The sequence below is a fragment of the Triturus cristatus genome, chromosome 4_2, assembly GCF_964204655.1.
Source record: "Triturus cristatus chromosome 4_2, aTriCri1.1, whole genome shotgun sequence".
Classification (NCBI taxonomy): Eukaryota; Metazoa; Chordata; class Amphibia; order Caudata; family Salamandridae; genus Triturus; species Triturus cristatus.
This window is the reverse complement of record NC_140586.1, coordinates 837,124,795-837,146,314: the sequence shown is the minus strand read 5'-3', so window position 1 is coordinate 837,146,314 and position 21,520 is coordinate 837,124,795. Positions and strand designations below refer to the sequence as shown.

Genomic DNA, 21,520 nt, shown 5'->3' with positions numbered 1-21,520 from the left:
CCTCCTTACTGTAACACCCCATGGTACCAGTCCGGTCAGCTACTGGTCAGGCAGCAGTGACCTGAAGAATCAATAAAAATAGCATATAGGAAACAGATTGCTTTACATTTTAAAAGATGAGTAAACAAGAATTACAAAGTGGACTTTCACTCAGAGGTATCAATGCATTACACAAAAGAAGTCCATAGATTCAGCTTTCATGTGCTAATGCATGCAAAACAGGTAGATAGTAACCTGACCCACGAGGAATGCAGCTGCCACCCTGCGTGCCACTGCCCGCTGGCAAAACGTTGTGGGAGTGAACATTACGAAAGAGGTGGGACATGCACCCACCTTTAATCATTTGCGTGCTATTATTATTGAAAGACACACGCAAAAACCAACCCAAAGCGTGGAGGGGGGGGGGGGGGGGGAAAGACCCTCACAGAGCAGATACGAGAAGCCTTGCAGTGCAGCGCATGTGTGTTGCGCTAGGCTCGACCTAAAAAAGGCACAGCTTGGATGAAAAATGAATGCAAGTTAAGTTAATCAGTGGGAACTGCACTATTGTACGTTATGAAACCTTTATTAGTTAATGCACTGCAGAGGTCTGTGTAGGTAACCAAATAGCCATAGAATGAAATATTGGTTGGTGTAGTGGACAATAGTGAATTGTATATGTTTAGTGCTACAAGTTACCAGTATGTGACAGAAAGCAAAAAGGTTTATGATTAAAAAAAAAAAAAAGAACTTCAAAATATAGATTGTAGTAATACCCAGACTGTACATAGTGCAATTTTTATTTTTTATAACTGGCCTTTAAAAGCACACACTTCACAGCTTAGCTGGTAACTCCCTTGTAACGCCACTCTAAAAGAATAAATCTGCTTCATCTGTAAGCTTCAAGTAGTTCCATCAATTAAAGCCAATATCTGCTTCCTAGCACCGTTTACATTTGCAGATTGACCAGTCGTGCACCTTTTCCTTTCTTTCAGGCAAGTAGGCACCCTGGCAAGAAGGTTTGTATACCTGTTTTCCCCTCCCTCGTTTCATAGCTGAAGCATTTCAACTCTCGGAATTAACTGTCCTGGGATGGTTTTTATGTCTCGCCTAGCTATTGCGTTTACGCAATCGCTATGCGAGACTCTAGTAAGAGGGGCATTTCAAAGTGCTCCCAAAAGTGGATTGCATGGCGAGCACGCGCACAATCCCGTGCATCGTGCCGCCATGCAATCCGTTTGGGGAAGCGCTTCAGCCCACTGGCGCCCTCGGCATCATACTTCAAAGGGTCCGCTCCCCCGCCAAGCGCGCGCTCCGCCGAGACTCGCCGTGACAAATTTGCTTTCACTTTCGCGCAGCGAGCGCTCGCTCTCGTCCGGAGCACTTTAGAAGCCGGGCTTGTCTTGTTTTCTTCGTAATACGCATTTGTTCTCTACCTGGCTCCCCTCTTTTCCTAGGCCTCTGTCTCTCTTACGACCCCATTCCCTTTCGCTTATGTCTGTATTTACTGCTCTCGCTCTCTTCGCTAATGTCTGTATTTACTGCTCTCTCTCTCTTCGCTTATGTCTGAATTTACTGCTCTTTGTCTCTTCCGCTCTCCCCATTCTATCCTGCTCTCTCTCACGAGCCTTCCATCATTTCCTATCTCTAACCTGTGGTCCCCGTCTACCTCGCGCCCTCTCCCCTCTTTGTGCCCGCTCCCTTTCTCGCGTCGCCACCTCTTCCATCATTGTACCTCGCTGTCCCTGTCTTTCTCGCGCCCCCTCCCTTCCAGATCTCTGTGTCGCTGTGTCTCCTTCCCTGTCAGGCCTCTTCTTTCCTCCTGGTGTCTGACATTTGAGGGTCGCTAATGAGCGCCTCCGCAGTCCGGCTCTCACTGATCCCTCGGAGGCTGCTGGGGGTATGGGATCCTTTCCCTGCAAATAATTAATTTAGCCTAGCCGTGTTGCGTAAGAGCCTAAAAGGCTTTCTGCTGCTATCGTGCTGCTCGGCGGCCATTAATATTATATCAGGGCCGGTGCTGTTGCTGTAGTGCAGTTTCATTAAAAATGTGATCTGTAGCTTTAAACATGCAGCTTTCCATGCAGAATTATGCCAAGTAATTCTTGGTCTGCAAACTCGTAATTGCGTACAGAGATTCCCGTTGGTGCCGGAAATTCAGAACGCCTGGAACGGCTGCATATAGTTCCTCAATACCTTGTCCATTTCTACTAGTTGTGTTTCATCAGCTTTTAAGAGTAGCGTTCGGGCCACTCCTTCTCTCCCCCCCCCTCTTATCTAGTCTCCTTCTCCACTTTTTCCATTTTGCTTGGACATTTGATCCTCGTCTTTTGGCTGCCTCTTTCTCTTCTTAATAATTCTAATATAATACTTGGATTTATATAGCGCCGCTAATAACCCGTGAGGGTCTCTAGGCGCTGTCCGTAGGCAGGGGGAAGTGATTTGCCCAGAATCACAGGATGTTGAGCACACGACGAGACTTAAACCTGGATCTCTCAGCGCCCAAGTCGGCTGCACTGGCCGTTAAGCCACACCCTCCCCCCCCCCCCCCCCCCCCTCCCCCCCCTCTTCTGAACGTAGCATTTGGACCACTTCTTTGTCATTGACTCGACTCTGGAACACGTCCAGGGCTGGTAATTTAAAACAGCCCTGTCAAAAAGTATAAACTTAGACCCCATGTGCACCAAGTGAGTAACCCCCAGCACATTGCTCAGTAGGATTTTATGTGAGGATAATTTTGGAAAAGTGAAACCAAAAGGTGCATGTTAACTGCTCAATTTTTCAATTATATTTGCCACTTTTACTGACTGCTCCGAAAGGGATTCAAATAAAGATTCCAGTACATTAGTGTTTACCACAGTACCACGAAGCGCTATTTCTACACAGCTTCTAATCATGCATGCCATGTGCCTGGTGAGAAAAAGGACCTATTTGTTGGTACAGTTATGAGAGGTTTTCTTTTAATGCTTCCATTCAAAAGTCTTTGAAGCTCATCTAAAAAGCAATGAAAATGCAACAGGTCTCTCATTTACGCGAGGAAGCTATTGGCATTGTAAATGACAATGACTTTTATTTTATGTTTTAAAAACCAAAACATAAATAAAAGGCATGGTCATTTACAATGCCAATAGCTCAAACTCCCGTAAATGCGAGACCTATTGCATTGCAAATGCTTGTTCTTAAATGAAAGTATGGGTACGTCGGGCCCCTCAAATCCTGCCCACTTCAACCACTGCTCTTCTTTCAATTACTTTCCTCCCTGTCCACCCTTGCCTATTTCCCCCAGCTGTAGTTGGGAATCGAATACTGCAGGGCACACTGCTCGGAGCTTTGATAAAATAATCAAATACTTTCTAGGATTTTTGGTTGTTTCTCATGTCAGTTGAAGACATTGGATGTAAATGCCAGATCCCGATGGTTTGCAAAAGGAAACTTCAGCAGTAGAGCTTTGTTCACATGGTAACATGAAGCTGTTTCGAGCCCTCACACCTGCTGAACCAGCATTTAAAATCTTTACCCAAACTCACCCTGAAAATGGGCCTTGGAAGGTGACCGCCCAAATCCTAGTTTACGAAGTGCTCCGGCTGATGTGTCATGGAACCGTAAGCACCGTCCTGAGTTTGGGGGTATTTCTCAATTGAGTGTGGGTACTATACATCTCAGCAAGCGCTAGCAAAGCCAATACACCAGGCTTGCATTTTAAGTCCTATGTTAAATATTGTAAAGGCCCGAAAAAAAAAAAAAAAAGTACTTTCTGTATACAGGGAATCCATGAGATAAGAAAATGTAAGTACTTTTGAGATGTAAAATAATCCTTCTTGCATTGCAATGGAAGCACACCTTTGGAGGCAGAATAATACACCGTGTACCTAATAGCCTGAGGTGTGAGAGAAATTCTGCTATGGGCAAAGCCATAGTCCGCTCTATATTGTAAAGAATTAGTAACCGTGCGCTCTCAATCCAGTCTTAAAAGGACCAAATTACTGGAATCAATATATAAAAAAAACATGACCAGGTGATGGAAAGCCTGTGGGGAAAAAAAATATCTAAAGAGATGGAAGCACATAGGTATGCACAGTTTAAAAATACAAATAAAAGACCACTAAGGAGAGCTATGGTTAAAATCAACAAACGGCTCAAGTGTGCGAAAATAGTGGGACATGTTCAGAGGGTGTGTGCCTCAAGTAAAAGGAGACATGATATCTCCGTTTTCTCCAAAATGTCCCTAAAAATACAGCTTGTGTATGCTTGCTTCACCGTGGCTCCTAGTCACCCTGAGTACCTTGATTCCTCCTACCCGTCATCAACACCCCATTTCCCACAAACTACCCACATTATTGCTTTGTTGGAAGTATGTTCAGAGAGGATGGGACCGCACCATGCCTACATTTCTGTGCATACCTGGTGCCTTAAGGGGCTATTCTGCTTTAATGGACTCCAGGCCTCGGTGTGCTCAAGTCAACAACTTGCATATGTGCCACGCCTCAAAGTACCCAGCATCATCTGGAAGCGGTTGTAGAACTAGGACAAGATTTCCCACAGTGTCTTACTCTAGATGTAGCCACAGAGATATCTCCTTTTACAAGTGTGGCGTAAAGGGTCTTAGGAGGCCTTCATTCACTTGCACGAGTCTCCTTGTGCAACTCCCTCCCTTTTCTACACCCTTCTCAGTGTATTCGATTGATCAAATTTGTATAGCGCTTTCCGTACTCCTTGCACAACCTAAAGTGCTTTCGGGGTTGTCTGACTCTATTATTTTGATAGCATGTAATGTGCCATGCAAGGTGTTGAGAGCTCCGATGTCTGTATCTTGTTCCTGGGCGTCCTTTAGTGTGTCTGGTTAAAAGGGTGACTCCGTTATATTTTTTAAGATCGGGACAGTAAATATTTGAGGTCTAGGGTGATAAACACGAGCTGGTGTAAAGAGGCCCATGCATCCACCTTTTCTACCCAGTAATTGGAGAGGACTGTTATCCCTGTGGCGAAAGGTGTGGCTTAGAATTTGGCTGCAAAATGGAGCATGGCCACACTTGTGGCAAACACCGATGTCTAGCTCAAGTCTGCCCCCAAGTCCGCCCCCTGTCCAATACTTCAATCCCCGGGAATCCTGACTGAGGTTGCAGAGCCTTAACCTAGGCTAAGCCCTTCAAGACGAATCGCACCCTACCAGTTCTCCCTCACCCACCCCTCAGGTCCACCCTGTTTAATGGGGGGAACAACTTTTACAACGCAACTTTTACAACGCACTACCATTACAACGAAACTGTTACAACGCGACTGCATGGACAACGCAGGACATTACAACGCAAGTCTTTACATCGACTTGCACTAGATGGCGTGCTAACATTAAAAATAGTGTAGTTTACTATCCCAACACCTTCCCTACTGTTACGTGGACTGGAGTTGGAATAGTAAATTACACTTTTTTAATGTTAGCACGCCATCTAGTGCAAGTCGATGTAAAGACTTGCGTTGTAATGTCCTGCGTTGTCAATGCACTCGCGTTGTAAAACTTTCGTTGTAACAGCATGCGTTGTAACGTCATACATCCGTTTAATGGCTGCTCAGAAATGTTTTGTCTGCTTGTGTTGGGATATTCTCATATCTATACTACTCAACCACTTGACACACCCTCCTCCCCAAACAGGCTCTCCACCCAACAACAAGCTTCCCCCCCCCCCGCCCCCGCCCCCCCAGCGAGGCACACAAGCAAGAAGTCCCCTTCAGGCACTGTCAGTCACACTGGACTTGACCCCTGCACACAGTGGACACTCTTACTGTCCCTGATGCCTCTTATTGTGCCACCACCTGACTGGCCTGTAGCAGGGCCGGCCTTGGGCATGGGCGAGCTGGACCCGGGGCCCTAATATTCTGATGTGCAAAGCAAGGAGCTGCCTGACTTAATGTCTTGCAAACAGCATCTCGTCCATCCCACTTGGTCATAGTCTGGTTCCATTAGAGACTTTGTAACCAGCCCTTAATGTACCCTAGTGTAATTGTCAGCACCCCATCAATCCCCTGCCCTCCTCCCATCTTCCGCACACCCCCTCCCATCACACTGCTGCGACTGTGCTGTGTCCTCCTGCACCCCCCCCCCCCCCCCCCAACCCCCTCCAACAAACACCACATTTTCTTTCCGCTCAGGGCACTCTCCTGATCATTCCGATTTAGGACTGACCCTGGCCTGCAGGAACACGCTTGAGCCCAAGCCCGAGACCTTACCTGTAGTCACACTGCCATGTTATATGCACAGAAGATGCCCCTGCTCAGGAAACCTTGAGGGCAGCCCACTGCCCTGGGTAACCCCAGTGGGACGAGCATGCCTTATAACTTCTCAGTCCTGTCCTCCGCATAGCCTAAGTATAATGCTACAGCTTGTCAGTATGAAGCTCTGCCGAGCGAGGAGCTCGCCGACAACACCACTACAGCAGTGAGCGTCTAGTCTTTACAAAAGATGTTGTTAAATCGACAAATGCATAAGTGCCGTGAGAGGTACTTGAATTAATGAACTGATGAGACATTGTAGTTTAGTCTATACTAGGGTTCTCCGAAGTTAGAATATCCCCATTTGGATAAAAATAGTTGTCTTGACAAATCATCTGGCATGGATCCGGCCTATATTATAACATTGTGTATTATCTACAACTGATTGTGCAGTACAGTTTAAGTTTTTGGAATGATGCTGTAATGGTTTTCCCTGGCTGTTACCAGGATCAGATGTATTTTAGATACTATTGCATCAGGAGAGCCCAACATTGGCAAGAGGTGATAATTATAGTGTTTGTGCTGCCCTACTTAGAGGCAGGAAGTGAGATTTCTTCACCTCCAAGTGTGGGAGGAAAGCCTTGGAATGGTACTGCTGAAAACATGAATACTAGTATATGGGCTCCTCGACTTGCTTGAGCCCTCAAAGATTTATTGGATCGTCCATCTGGTGGAGATCTCTTTGGAAATGTACAATTAGCTGTTAAGTAATTGGTTGTAAAGCATTTTTAGAGTAAAGGTTTACCCCACATTCTAAGTGCGGCAATCTTTACCCTTGCAGAACCCCTAAAGAGAGTAGTAATGCAAGATCACGTTGATGACAAGCTGTTCCATAACCGCTTTAGTTTAAACCCTTTGCACGTGTTTCCTGAATTCCTACTCTCTGGTCAGTAGCACAGGCAACGTTACCCAAATCTCTGGCTAGTGTATTTATTTCAAAACTTTACATAACTCTTAAACTTCTCATTTCAGCCAGTTCGCTTGCCGCCTTTGATATTTGATGGTGAAGAACAAATCGCAGGGCAATTCTTAATCTGTATTAACAAATGAAACCACATCCATCTTGTCTCCGAGTCTTTTCACTCCCTAAAACTTGTCTTCAATTGTGGTTACTTACTGTTACCCATCACATCTAGCCCTGATTCAAAATGAAAAGGTCAAATGAAGCGGATCATGGAATATGGATTAAAAGCTGAATCTTAATTTTTACACCATATATGAGGGACACATGCTACTTGTAGCACCACGCCTGGGCCCTCGGAGCCTACCATGCAGGAGCAACAAAATAAAACTCGGAGGCGTTTGATCACTTATGATCCCTGCCTAGAGACTGGAAATGACAAATTAACGAAAATATTCGACCAGATGGTAGATAACTTCAGTTTGTGGAAACCGCACCATCAGAGGAGAAAGCAAAGTGGGTCGTCCTTCAGCAAGTTGGGCATCCTCATTACTCAAGATTAGCTCCTTCTGAATTGCTGTTTTGTCCACTCTCACCACACCGGTTGTCTCTGGAACTAGAATAAGGCATTTTGTTAGAGCTGGTGATGCGCCTCTCACGGGTAGAGGTGGACACGGAGGAGTAGTCTCACCCTTAGAGAATGCACACCAGAGGAGGAAAATTCACTGTTGCGTAAGAGAGTAGCGCTGCCAGTCTAGGGAAAGGCAAAGCTGGGAAGTCGTGGGGTCTGAGCTGTAGTAGTGTATGCTTGGAATGAATGAAAACTGCCCTGTGAAGTACAGCTTGTGTACAACTCTCCAAACTGCAGCATTTGAGTTCACTCGGTGGGTAACCAGTCTGAAGCATCCAACTCTGTCCATTTATGAAGACCCTCAAACATTCATAATGGTAACTCCTACCAGTTATCCTGGCGAGATTCCATGGTCCTGTTGCCCCCTTCACCCTCCATCTACCACCATTTTCTTGCTGCTAAAATCCTGTTCAATTATTTGTGCCTGTCTGTGGCCTGCACTCTGGAGTCTTGGCTTTCATATTTTGTCACAGTCCTCCGGATATGGCATGGGTGGCAGAGCTTGATGGTGAGAGATAGGGGTCCTATCTTGCCACCCATTGCATGCAGTGATCGCACCACTAGAAGAACTCTAGCACGGCCCTTCTTTTGTTACCCAAAATCCTGTTTGTTTGCATTAATTCTTGAGAAGATTTAGGATTTAACTGAGAACAGTTCGTAGTTAGGGTGCTTCAGGCATTTTATGGGTACATATATACTCTTCTTCTAAAATATGAGTTGTGTTTTTTTATTTATTTTTTAGGCTCTTGGCATGGAAGTGACCATGGTAGCAGGCAAAGGGCCGACCTTCCCTGAACCCCTGAAGGGTGTGGAAGACCTACTCAAGCTGCGGCAGAAAGTGGATGTGACCGCAGAGCTCGGCTACGTCTTTCAGGCCATAACACTGACGCGACACAAGCTCGAGGGGAAAGTTCCACTCATCGGGTTCACTGGCGCCCCAGTAAGTATCCCGGGCTCTTTGTCACTTTCTAATTTGCATGTGTAGATCTCCTCACAGGCTCAAGTGGTCACTGGATACATATTCACACGAACCCATACAAATAGAAGAAATACTCTCCGTGACCGCGTGCTTGCCCTCTTTATGTTTTCGAAAATAACACTGCTAAATTCTGTTTTCTTGTGCATTCATAAAGCGTATACTCCGATTTCTGTATTTGAGAGTGATGTTCTACAACCTTCGGGTCTAAGTGTGTTAAAAATAAAGTACCGAAGTGGTCTCTGTGTGAAATGCCTCGTGTGGCGGGTATCGTCTCCTTTCTCATACTCTTTTGGATTTCTTGTCCAAGAAATGGAAACAAATGGACAGTGGTGAGGTCCTTCTGGCAAATTGGCCAAAACTGATTGTGATGAGTCATGGAAGCTCGCCACTGAATGTTTTTTGTTTAGTGTTTTCCTGGGGGGAAAACACAGTTAAGCATTTTTAAGGGAGTGCACCCGCATAAAATACAAACCGAGGCAGCGTGTGTTGTCCTCGGCTGTCGCTGGTTTACGTGGCTGCTCCTCAGCCAGTTCCACATCCGTGATCTCAAATGTGTAAGAGCCAACCTGAAGGGCAGCACGGTAGAGAGCAGCAGTAGTTTGTGTAAATTTCTTCTTGAGTATTTCCTTCCTTTAAAAATGCTTACACTGGGTGGAAAGCAGTTTGCACCTTCTCATGCAGTAGTGTTTACAGACAGGCTGCACATGCAAGGGGAAATGCAGCAATAAGTCATGGAGCCACATGTGTGCTCGGTGCCTGCTCACCTACACTTGAGGATTGCCAGAATTACCCTATTGGAAGTAGCTGCAGCCCCCCTTTGCGCCATCCAGGACAGGAGGTGCATACACAGAAGGAGACAACAGAGTCCTAACTGTTTTTGCAGACCCCTTTCCATCCTCCCCTCGAAAGGAGCAAAGACCCACCCATTGGTCAGCACCCAACATTCAAGTGAGAAAAACCCCACTTATGGGCACATGGTTGATGTGTTCGAGAGCGTGCTTTGCATGCTGCAGTAGGACCCATAAGGCCTCTGCTACACTGAGTGCACAGGCTAAAATTGTGTACATTTTGTGCACGTTGTACTGCTAACACTGTTCCCGTTATAGAATAAGTCGGGCCCTCGCAACAGGCTCACAGGAGGGCCCTTTTCAGCCCCTTCAAACATCGATAGTCCGGGATGGATTGGTGGGGTGGAAAGGTGGTCTTGTTGAGAAGCCTGTCGGGTCTTGTGGACAATATTGGTGTCCCAAAAGGAGCAGTACTACCACTCCGCCTCAGTGGGAACGCTCTCCTTTTGGAAAATAGCAGTGGCCACGTGGCTTCAGACTAGACACAAAGGCCTTGATTCTGATTTTCGGAGTTTGCACGATAGTGGAACTGCAGTAAAATCCCATGCGATTTATTAATACAAAACCTTATTTCTTTTCTATTACCATGGTAAAGTCGCCACAATACAGTGCAATTTTGAGTAACATCCCATGGAATGGGGAATTAACGTGTCGGACCGATTTTTGTAGTCCTCAAATCACATAGAATCCCTAATTCCATGTGGTTGTACTACAGATATTGAACACCGACTCTGAGCAAGTCGTAAATGTATGCGCAAGCCTATTAGTAGGGTGGCAGGGTGAGGGAGGGCTGTGGGGGGATAGAGGAAGCTTTTTTTTGTAGCAAGCAGGTTTATTGTAAGTTCCGCCTTTCTTGGGGGTGGGGGAGGGAGAGGGACTTAGCTGCCGCCCTCTGAGCCTCTTGAGTTTATTTTCTGGAGGAATTTCTGTCCAGAAAATGTTTTGTTTTCCTAATCCTGTTTTGCCAGGTGTGAGAGCGCAAACAAGTCCTAATCACGCAATCAAATGAATGCATAAGAATATGCGTACATTTTGTTCCGCTGGACTTGTACATCAGGCCATAGTGTCTTGTTGTGCCTTTTTCTAAATAGTGAAGCAGATGGGCCCTGTTTGTGCTAACTCCCACTTTACTCTCTAGCCTTTGGCTCATGGTAACTTTAAGCAGGAACAACTTTTACCTGCACAAAACCCATGGAAGACTAGAAGGACATCAAGTGTGGATGCATATTTCCACCAATTTGAAGATTTGCAGGTATTTAAAACGATTTGTCTAAAAAAATTACTGGCTTTACCAGGTCATTGTACAATGCAGATCACCAGGTAATGGTGCCTTTGGTCAGCGGGATACTATGCAATTACCTATTGAAAAGCTAAGTTTGCTTTAAATGGTAAAATTGAGCGACCTGTTTTGGATGTTCTCTTCCCATCCTCTTCCTCTGACCTAGCTGTGCCTTCTCACCCCGGCCCTTCCATGCAGTGGTGGGTCTGTGACCACCTTCAGCTGCACCCCACTTCCCAGTTGTAAGTAGCGTGCTCACAAATGGGGGCATCTCTTGCATATTGGCATAGTGAAGTATACAATAATCTGTGAGTATTCCCAATAAACCAGTACCTTGTTGGGTAAAGTTAGGGTGGGATCACTGTCGGAGTTTGACTGACTCCGTCCCAGCCTCACTGACCATTGGGTGTCACCTGCTGATCAGGAATACCCCCAGGGTACCGACAGTTCACTGTACTCGCATGTGTCTAGTGTAACCGCTCTTGAGACAAGGATGTGGTTTTGTTTCTCTGGGAGAGCAGGTTCTGGCCAAGATGGAGACAAGCATGTCAACATTGCCGGTCAAATAGCCTCTCTCCCATTGCCTGTGTGTTCCTTCATGAGAAACAGCAGCACCACCAAAGAGGGGATTGTGGCACTGATTCTAACTGGTCCTGTCCCAAACGGACCAAACGCCCCACCCGAGCCAAAGGAAGATTGGCACATCTTAGAAGTTACCACGGAGAAGAAGGCGGAATAGTTCCAAATGGCGCTGCATCCATGAAATTCCACTGGTGAGATTTGGGTCCTTGAAATGCATTGTTCACCCCATGTAGTCCTCATATTTCACTACCTGCCTTATGTATCCTCTGATCACTAGCACTGTGAAGCCTGGCAGCATCATGGTGCCGTGGCACGGGCTCTTATTAGGTGAATCTAGGAGCTATGCAGTTGAGCACCACGTTTCTACGTTAGAATTGATACTGATGATGTAACCTCTTTGACACACAGCGTCCCCGACTCCGGCACAAACACTGTCCCATTGTGATGTTCACATCGAGGTAATAACTACATTTCTGCCTACGATGGGCACACAGTGTGCTTTACAAATACACATAACACTGCAGCATAGTCACCCGCAAGGGTGTGCTTAATATGTAAAAGAATGCCTGCGCCTGAAGCTCTGCTTCCAAGCCCACAGATGGTGCAATTAAATAAAGGTGCACCAAATACAAAGGCTGGGTGTAGGAAAGTGCCCCTTTTTGGCATGGTTACTCCCACTTTTTGCCTGGTACTTGCCACTTTTTACCTGCCGAAGGATCGAGAAGCAGTGGCGTCAAAACCAGACACTAGACAACCACGCAGCCCTCAAGAACGCCAGACACAAGCACCACCAACTCATCCAATCCGCCAAAAGGACCTCCTTCAAGGAACGCATTGACAACAACACACACAACAGCAAGGAGCTCTTCAGTATCGAACTTGCCTCTCCCAGCTCCAGCACGAATGACATCCCGCCGTCGCAAGAACTCTGCGACTCCCTGGCCACCTTCTTCCACCGCAAGATCACAGACATCCACGCCCGCTTTGACACCCAGGCACCGACGACTGATGCTGCTCTCCTGGATCCCCGTCAACGACGAAGACCCCATCAAAATTATGAACACCATCCACTCTGGCTCTCCTTCTGACCCCTGCCCCCACCACATCTTCTCCGAAAGATCATCAACAGCTCCTTCGAGACAGCCACCTTTCCGCAGAGCTGGAAACACGCCGAGATCAACATCCTTCTCAAGAAACTTAAGGAGGACCCAAAGGACCTCAAGAACTTCCGACCCATCTCCCTGCTCCCGTTCCCGGCGAAAGTCATTGAGAAGACCGCCAACACACAACCAACCCACTTCCTGGAGGAGAACAACATACTGGACCCCTCCCAATCCGGCTTCCGCAGCAATCACAGGACCGAAACCGCCCTCGTCGTCGTCGCCGCCACCGACGACATCAGGACCATGCTGGACAATGGCAAATCCGTGGCCCTCATCCTTCTGGACCCCTCGGCCGCCTTCGACACAGTCTACCACCACACGACTCCACGGCGCAGGGATCCGCGATAAAACCCTGAACTGGATCAACTCCTTCCTCACAGGCAGAACCCAGAGAGTCCGTCTCCTCCCTTTAAGATCCGAAGCCACCACAATCACCTGCGGCGTACCCCGAGGATCATCCCGACACTTTTCAACATCTACATGGCCCCACTCGCCAACATTGAACGAGCATACCAACTCAACATCATCTCGTATGCCGATGACACCCACCTGATCCTCTCCCTCACCAAGGACCCGGCCACTGCCAAATCCAACCTCTACGAGGGAATGAAGGCCGTTGACGAGTGGATGAAAACCAGCTGTCTTAAACTGAACTCGGACAAGATGGTGGTCCTCCTCCTCGGCTCCGCCCCCTCTACATGGGACGACTCCTGGTGGTCGGCCGCACTGGGAGCTGCCCTGACACCCACCAACCACGCACGCAACCTGGGGTTCATTCTGGACTCCACGCTCTCCATGACCCAGCAAGTCAACGCCGTCTCCTCCTCCTGCTTCAACATCCTCCACATGCTCCGCAAGATCTACAGATGGATCCCCACCGAAACCAGAAGGACCGTCACCCAAGCCCTTGTCAGCAGCAGGCTGGACTACGGCAACGCCCTCTATGTGGGAACCACGGCCAAACTCCAGAAATGACTCCAACGCATTCAAAACGCCTCCGCACGACTCATCCTCTGAATCCCTCGCCACAGCCACATCACCGCCCACCTGAGAGACCTGCACTGGCTCCCGGTCAACAAGAGGATCCCCTTCAAGCACCTCACCCATGCCCACAAAGCACTCCACCGCGCCGGACCAACATACCTCACCGAACGACTAACCTTCTACACCCCGAACCGCCAGCTTCGCTCCGCGGACCTCGCCACCGTTCCTCGCATCTGCCGAACGACCACCGGCAGCAGATCATTCTCCCACCTTGCCGCCAAGGCATGGATCACGCTCCCCAGCCACCTGCGACAGACCCAGGACCTAATGACTTTCAGGACACATCTTAAGACCTGGCTATTCGATCAGTAGCTGCTTCAACCCCCTCTCCCCTCCGCGCCTTGAGACCCTCACGGGTGAGTAGCGCGCTCTACAAATGTTTTGATTGATTGGTATCTGATGCCACTTTGACTGATAGTGTACTGGGGTCCTGCTAACCAGGTCCCCAGTACCAGTGTTATTTCCCTAAACTGTACCATTGTTCCACAGTTGGCACTATTTTAGGCTCCATGTAAGTCCCTTGTTAGTGGTACTTCTGGTACCTACGGCATTGGAACTAATAAGGGTTCCTAAGGGCTGTAGCACGAATTGTGCCACCCCAATGGACCACTTATCAAGCTAATGCAAACTGTAATTGGAACCCGCTTGTCTTGGTGTGGAGAAAAACAGAGTTGACATGGCACACATCCCTGTGTGCCATGCCTACCCAGCGATGCATGTGGTATAGGTGAGTCACCCCTACAGCAGGCCTAACAGCCCTAAGGAATGTGCACTAAACCCTATGTGGGGGCATATCGGCAAAAGTGGATGTGTCCTTGTGATATCTAAGTTCACCCTTGGATACCACAAGTGCATACGGAAGCTATACTTAGTACATGGGCTGGACACCTGTGATTACGAGTTCCCCGGCTACACCATGGCTTCACTGTACCACCAGATGTTTTGTACCAAACATCTCGTCTTAATAATCCCACACTGGTCCCAGTGTTTGATTTATTAAGAAATTCACCCAGAGGGCACTTTCAAGCTGAGCCCTGAAAACCTACTGAGCACTAGTGTGTTCACTGACTGGTCCTGGCCAGCCAGTCACCCTGGGCAAGTTTCTGACCCCATGAGGTGAGAGCTTTCGCTCTAGCAGGTCAGGAACAAAGCCTGCTATGGTTGGAGGGGTTTACACCTCCTCCCTGCAGGATGAGCCTTTCCAGAGCAGGAAGCTTCAAAGGCCTTACCACTTTTGTAATGCGACCCATGCCTCTCCAGATAGTGGAGATGCTAACCGTCCTGACCTTGCTTTTTGGCAGCAAGACAAGCAAAAAATTAGTAAGATTAGGAGATGTGCCCACTTTCAGCCGATGTGGACCCCACTTTTCAAATTCCCCCCATCTTGATTTGGGCGGGATTAGTATTCTATCGTCAGGGTTATGCCCCCTCCCCACAGGAAGTGGTCATATAGAGGGTGTAGACACCTAAAGGTAGGTAGCCCATTGACTGCTACCTGTCGCAACCCTATAACGCTCCAAGAACTAAGAGTCGATCTATCACGAGAAGAAAGACTAAGAGTCACTGCCCAGCAAGAACAGCAGAGGAACTTTTGGTGCGAAACCCTGCCTGCTCTCAAACTCTCTCGACAATCCCGACAGAGTGACTCGTCCTTCTAGCACAGATGAACTACCAAAGCCTTGGGTAGCCTGCGAGCACTTTGAAAATCAGCTACAGTCTTCCTGGGAGTAGAGGAGCTACTCCCTTGCAGCCCGCAGGCACCAACAAGCTGAGTCCGGTCCACCGCCTTGAAGCTCCCCGCCCGACCGACACTGTAGACCCACTAAGAAGGTAATTTTGCTGTGGATGGACAGATCTGCCTCATCTCCGAATGTGAAGACACTGGGACCAACCGGAGACAATACCCGGAGTACCGCTCGCTCTACACCAAACACCAACAGTGAGTCCAGTCTAGATTCTCACTCCATCACGACCAAGCAGCTGTTGAGGGACGTCTGCATCACTGAGACCCACTCTGAGTGGCCCAGCTGTCCTGATTTTGCTGATGCCAGCTGTTTGTCCCTAACCACAAGGAGCCGCTTTGAGCATCAGCCCAGCCCTAACCACTGCACCCGAGCCTTCCAACCCAGATACCAAGGAACCTGCCGTGTCCCCTTGCTCCAAGACCCCTTGCAACCCAAGCCCTTGATTGGGAGTGCTCCGACTTGTACCCAAGTCCCCCTGTGCAGCCTGTTTCCAGGTGGCCGCCCTTTACGGTAGCACGCAAGGCTACAACCTCCCCAGCACCCTGCTTCTTGTAAAACCCAGGCAGTTCCCTAAGAACTGCTGGTAGTACTTTGGACCTTGGCCTACTACACTATTCTAACCCCAGAAGGTGATCCTCTGAAACTGACTTTACTTACCTTCATTGCATTTTTGACTTTTCCTCACATAGTATTGCATTATACATAAAGGCACAACTTTCAAAGTGTTACTTGTAAAAATGGATACCGCAAAAAGTACGTACATTTGAACAAAGTTCTTGTATATAGAAATGTATATAGAAATAAGTGTTATTTTTCTATTCGGGTCTCGGATTTATTCTTTGACTGTGGGTCTCATTTATCACCACTGTGAGTACAACAAATGCTTCGTGCTACACTGTGATAAGTCTAACTGCGCTCCCACACTACCACAAATGAGCGCGTTCGATCATTGGGTATTGTCTTAAATCAATCATGAGTTTGCACAGATGAGTGTCAATGTAGTAGCACAGAAAGCGCTACTACATTTGTGCTTCCAATGAGTATAATGGCACCTCTGTTTTGAGCTTGCGGGGTTACTGTTTGTGCAGTGATCAGTATTATACAATAGCTGTATTAAAAAGCGCTTACTATGAAAACCTGGTGAACCATGGCCGTATTGATGTCTGACTGGGCGAGTACACGACTTGGCATCTGCTGGTGGTGATTTGCTATATCAAAGATTTTTCAAGGTTATTGGTGTCCAGGGATAAGTGGTCTGGGCCCTGCCTGTGCTAAACAGTGGATCCTGTTACGACTCCCTTTTGGGCTCTCCATTTTTGCCCTCCCCCTCAGGATGAAAAAACAGTCCTAACTATGCAGCAGGGCCACCATTTACTGCCTTTGATGTAACTTCAAAGAGACTCGTTTTAGTTCTTTCACAGTCTCATCATTTCAGAACGCAAGCATTTTCAATGTTCTATACAGCAAAGCCGTAGTTGTTGCTTATTTGTCTTGTGCAACTAACAACCATTGACAAAGCCAATAGTCCTGTTGTAGGTGTAATGTTACTTGTATTCTATATCTGGATGCAATGACAAAAGCAGCAAAATTCGAGTCAGGTGGCGCACTATGCGAAGCACAGATTTTTAGCTTAAGTGTATCAGCCCAGCCAAGTATCGCGCATCGGGCGTTAGAACGACGCATTTCAGTGTGGTCATCCGCATCACCGCACTGAAATGGAAAGTCACGCATAAATGTCATAGCGCCGCCTCGGTTGTCAAGCCGTAGCGCTGCTAATCATGCACCAATAATAATGCAGACTGAAACTAAAGCTGAATTTAGCAGTGGCCATGCGCGCTGCTCCTGGCAACCTTGGGAGCTGGCAGACGCTGTAGAGCTACAATGTAACAACATATTACTGGCACTGCGCGGTATTCCGGATAGATGACATCAGCGAGAGCGCCATCGCGAGCAGGTGGTTGTGGGAGGGAGGCTGCAGTGGTAATGGCGGAGATGCTACGGGGTTAATTGTATTTAAATAAAAATGCAAATCCCCGCAACCACCCGGAGCTGACCCACTGACTGGTGCGGCCTCTGGAACTCTTAACTATTGCTGAGTCGCATTGTAGCTCTCCAGCGTCAGCCAGCCCCCAAGCCTGCCAGGAGCAGCGTGCATGGCCACTACTATAATCCGCTTTAGTTTCTGTCTGCATCATTATTGCTGCATGATTAGCAGCGCTATGCTTGACAGCCGAGGAGACGCTATGCCATTTATGCGTGACTTTCCATTTCAGTGCCGTGATGTGGATCACCACACTGAAATGCGTTCTAAAGCCTGATGCTTGATACTTGGCAGGGCTGCCTCTTTCAATGTTGTCATCCGCACGTGGTGTCCTGCTCTCCACAAGCGGCCTAAGCAGCATATTGTTTGTAAGACCTGAACGCTTCTGTTTTTATAAAAGTCAAAAACAAACATTTTTTGAAAAGCAGTATGAAAACGGAAAAAGCAGAAATGGTCCAATCTTAGAAAGGGCAAGTAGCTTAGTAATTTTGCAATCCAGTAGTTTTGCAGCGGCTTGAAAGTCTTTCCAAAGCTTATTTTTGTTTTAAAGGGCATCATTTCTGATATTTAGCTTTTTCCATGGACTTTAGTGCTTGGTTTTATTTCGGGGGGGAGGGGAAATGTCTGTCACTAAGAACTGCAGTCACACAGTCTGTCTCTGGTTAGTGCCCTCCCTTCCATTTCTGGCGATTTACTGCAGTTTTAAGCTCTTCTTATAGTTTCTCGTTGCTCAAATGGGTGTTATTTCTGATATTTATCGGTTTCCCTCCTCTTCATTGCTTGATTTTGCTGGTGAGAAAGCGTCACTCATAGTCATTGAAATGTCACTCATAATTACACTGGCATTATGAAAATGTCACACATAGCAATCTGAAACCTTGGCAGCTATGGTGTTTTTTAGCCACACCCTTAATTACATCAGACACGCCCCTGTGAGAGACCCGACAGTTTTTTCATCCCACTTGAAGCCTGTTGGTGTGTGTGTCTCTTGTGTGGTGTGGCTTAGTGGTTGGTGTGCTGCATGTTTGGATCATCCGGAATGTCGTGTAATGCCATTATTTTGGTAGTTGGCAAAAAGTGGTTCTATCCGTGTGGTGTTAAATGTGGGGGACACTGACCCCGGTAGTGTCTTGCTGCGCTCTCCGTAAAATTGGTGCACACTCAAGCAAAGCACTTTGAAACCAGAGTTTGTGCAAAACACATCCTGACTGTATTCTACTCGATGGCACGTTTGAAAACTTTGGTACAGCAAAGCGTGCAAGCAAAGAATGTCCGCAATAAATTGATGTGAATAGCGATTTTAAGAAATGAACGCAACGAATAATGTCACCGGAATAGTGGGTCATGAATGTTTGTAAAAATGCATTAATCGGTTCATATGCTGTAAACTCGGGGTCCTACCGCTTGTAGTTATTGGCAGTAGAGGGGTAACTTGTGTTTGGAAAACATCGAACAGCTTTACTGAATATAGCCTAAGAGAACGGCTGTAGCATGCTAAACAATGATTACAAGTCATGCATTGGGCAGCTAGGACCCAGGGTGCAGTACCACAGGCTGCTCCTAGATGGCGCTGTGACTCAAGCTAACACTACGGAGCAGAGTAAGGTAGCAAGGGTGCTTATGGGCATATTTGAATTTGCATGTCGCCGTAGTTTTAAAAAAAAAAAAAAGGTTTTCTGTAGTGTGAACTCGACCTGAAGGTATTGGAGCGCTTTACATCAGCACCAGTTACAGTACATAAGGACTTGTTCATTTTTTTTATAGGCACGGAGAGGTTAGTAGCCAGATATGACCATTCTGATTTGCGGGTCACAAATTGTGATTTCTTTGCGACTCGCAAAATGGAATGTACTAATGTCTCTCAGACACATTCAACAATTCCCAATGGGGTCGCAAATGAGCTGCCTCGTCAATATTCATGAGACGGGTCACAATTTGCGACCCGTTGATAATGGGCTACAATCACGAGGATGGTGGAAGGCCGGGGACAGCAGACCACCATGTCTGTGTTTGTTTTTTAAATAAAGCAAAGGTTGTATTTTTTTTTCCACAAATGCAGCCCGGTTTCCTTGAAGGAAAATGGGATACGTTTAAAAGAAAAAAAAAAATAAGGGTTTTTAAAAATTATTTTAAGGGGAGGCAGTGGTTTTTGGGACCACTGCCTGCTCTTAATATTTTCGTTGCCGAACACAAAGGGGGGACCCCTTCCTGTTTGCGACTGACTACCAATTTGAAATTGATGGTAACTGCGATTGTGTTGCGAACGCACATGCAGTCGCAAAACGACTTGCAAACCCTATTTTGCCATTCGATAATAGGTTGCCAACTTGCAAAATAGGTTTGTACATCATACAACCCTTTGCTGGGTTCGCAAACGGCCCGATTTTCTGTTTGCGACAGCAAAAAACGGTTTTACATCTAACCCCAACTAATTTGCCCAGAATCATATGATGTCGAGTCGACGCCGAGACTCGAACCTGGTTCCCCAGTTACAAGTTTGCACCTCTGGTGAGGATGGTGTATAGACCCAGCGCAAACATATTTACATTACTGCAGGTGGTTACTTGATGCCACTGTGCAACATGGCCTTAATAGTAACAAAATACAATACTGCTCCCCACAGAATTTCTTCTTTTTTTTTTTTTATACTAATGTTTAATCCAAGCCTCTAAATTGGGCTCTGCTTGTGCGCCTTTTATACTCACAGGCACATTTTTTATTAGGAGGAGTTTTCCAAGGGGTTTGAGTTGTGATGTAGATTTTCCTAACTTTTGTGAATGAAAGCCTTGATTTGTTAAGTTTATAAAGCACAGGGAAGAATGCATAATGTGAGCCTTCTATCTTGTAATGAAATCTGCCTGTTGTATGTTCTAATGCTAGTCTCTTTCCCCGCAGTGGACTCTGATGACGTACATGATTGAAGGTGGTGGTTCAAACACCATGTCCAAAGCCAAGCGCTGGCTTTACCAGTACCCGGAGGCCAGCCACCGGCTGCTGAAGCTGCTGACGGATGTCATTGTGGAGTACCTTGTGGGGCAGGTGGCAGCCGGGGCCCAGGTTAGTAGCAGCTGGTCTGTGGGCGAAGTGACAAGGGGGTTGGGGTTTAACGACTGGGAGGTGGGTGTGGGGGTTGGCTGCGTCAACAAATAAAAAAATAAAAAAATTTAAAATAGAGGAAAAATAACTTCATTCCTGCTGACTCTCTTCTGCTCCGTCTGGGTCCTCCCTGCAGCACACAGGCTCCCAGTGTCCCCTGCGGCCAATCCTGAAGCTGCTCTCATGCTTGAAAGCGGCGCTGGATTGGCCTGAGCTCTGCGAATTTGCACTCCCAGAGAGACTGGGAGCCTGTGCTTGCTGTCTGCAACCCAGCTGGATTGGAGACAGTTCAATGCGCATGTCGGTTTGACCGTCCTTAGATGGCCAGCCAAACCGACATGCGCATCACTCCTTTTCGTGACTGCATTGCTCCCGCAATGGCCCTGCCTCCAAGACTCGCCAGGTCTTAGAACCGAAAAAATAAAACCATAATAAACCTGTTTTATTTTACAAGTTTTGAGGGGGGTAGGGGGGGCGACTCTCCGCCATAGCGGAGCCGCCGCTGGCCCAGGTAGGTGCAGGTCTTAATGTTTCTGTGTAGAGGAGAACAGTCACATGAGAGTTCAGTCTTCATGCTGCACCATAGCAAGGTTTAGCATCTAGGCAGTCTACACCTCAAAGGGCAGTTGGCTACCCCAACATTCTGCCATCGGCAGCAGAAACAATCTGCAAGGCTGCTTCGCCAGCGTCGCCCTCCAACTGCAATTCTGTAAAAGTAAACTTTGCAAAATGTGTGGTGAAAAAGTGCAGGAATGTGAAGCAGTGTTGTGTGAAGGGATTAGTTGAGGCCAATCAGGACTCTGCAGGACAGGTTGTGCGTTATTATGTTTATGAACTAAATTTATTTAATTTCAGGATAAATTTTATTGAGGTTTAAAAGGAAAAAGTACAAGTACAGTAAAGATATACTGAGGAAAGAGTAAGTGAGTTCTCGTGCGGGGAGCAAATGTGGAATTCAGGTTGATACT

General features: G+C 47.2%; 1 protein-coding gene across 2 annotated transcripts in view; it reads left to right on the top strand.

The window, feature by feature from the left end:
* UROD (uroporphyrinogen decarboxylase) overlaps positions 1-21,520 on the top strand; it is a 149,645-nt gene that overhangs the window by 41,742 nt on the left and 86,383 nt on the right. The window contains exons 5-6 of one of the 2 annotated variants that reach the window (XM_085602810.1): positions 8,518-8,715; positions 20,352-20,513. In XM_085602810.1, the coding sequence (XP_085458936.1) occupies positions 8,518-8,715; positions 20,352-20,513 (360 nt within the window). The remainder of the gene's footprint in view (positions 1-8,517; positions 8,716-20,351; positions 20,514-21,520) is intronic. The other variant, XM_085602811.1, reaches the window with a different exon arrangement.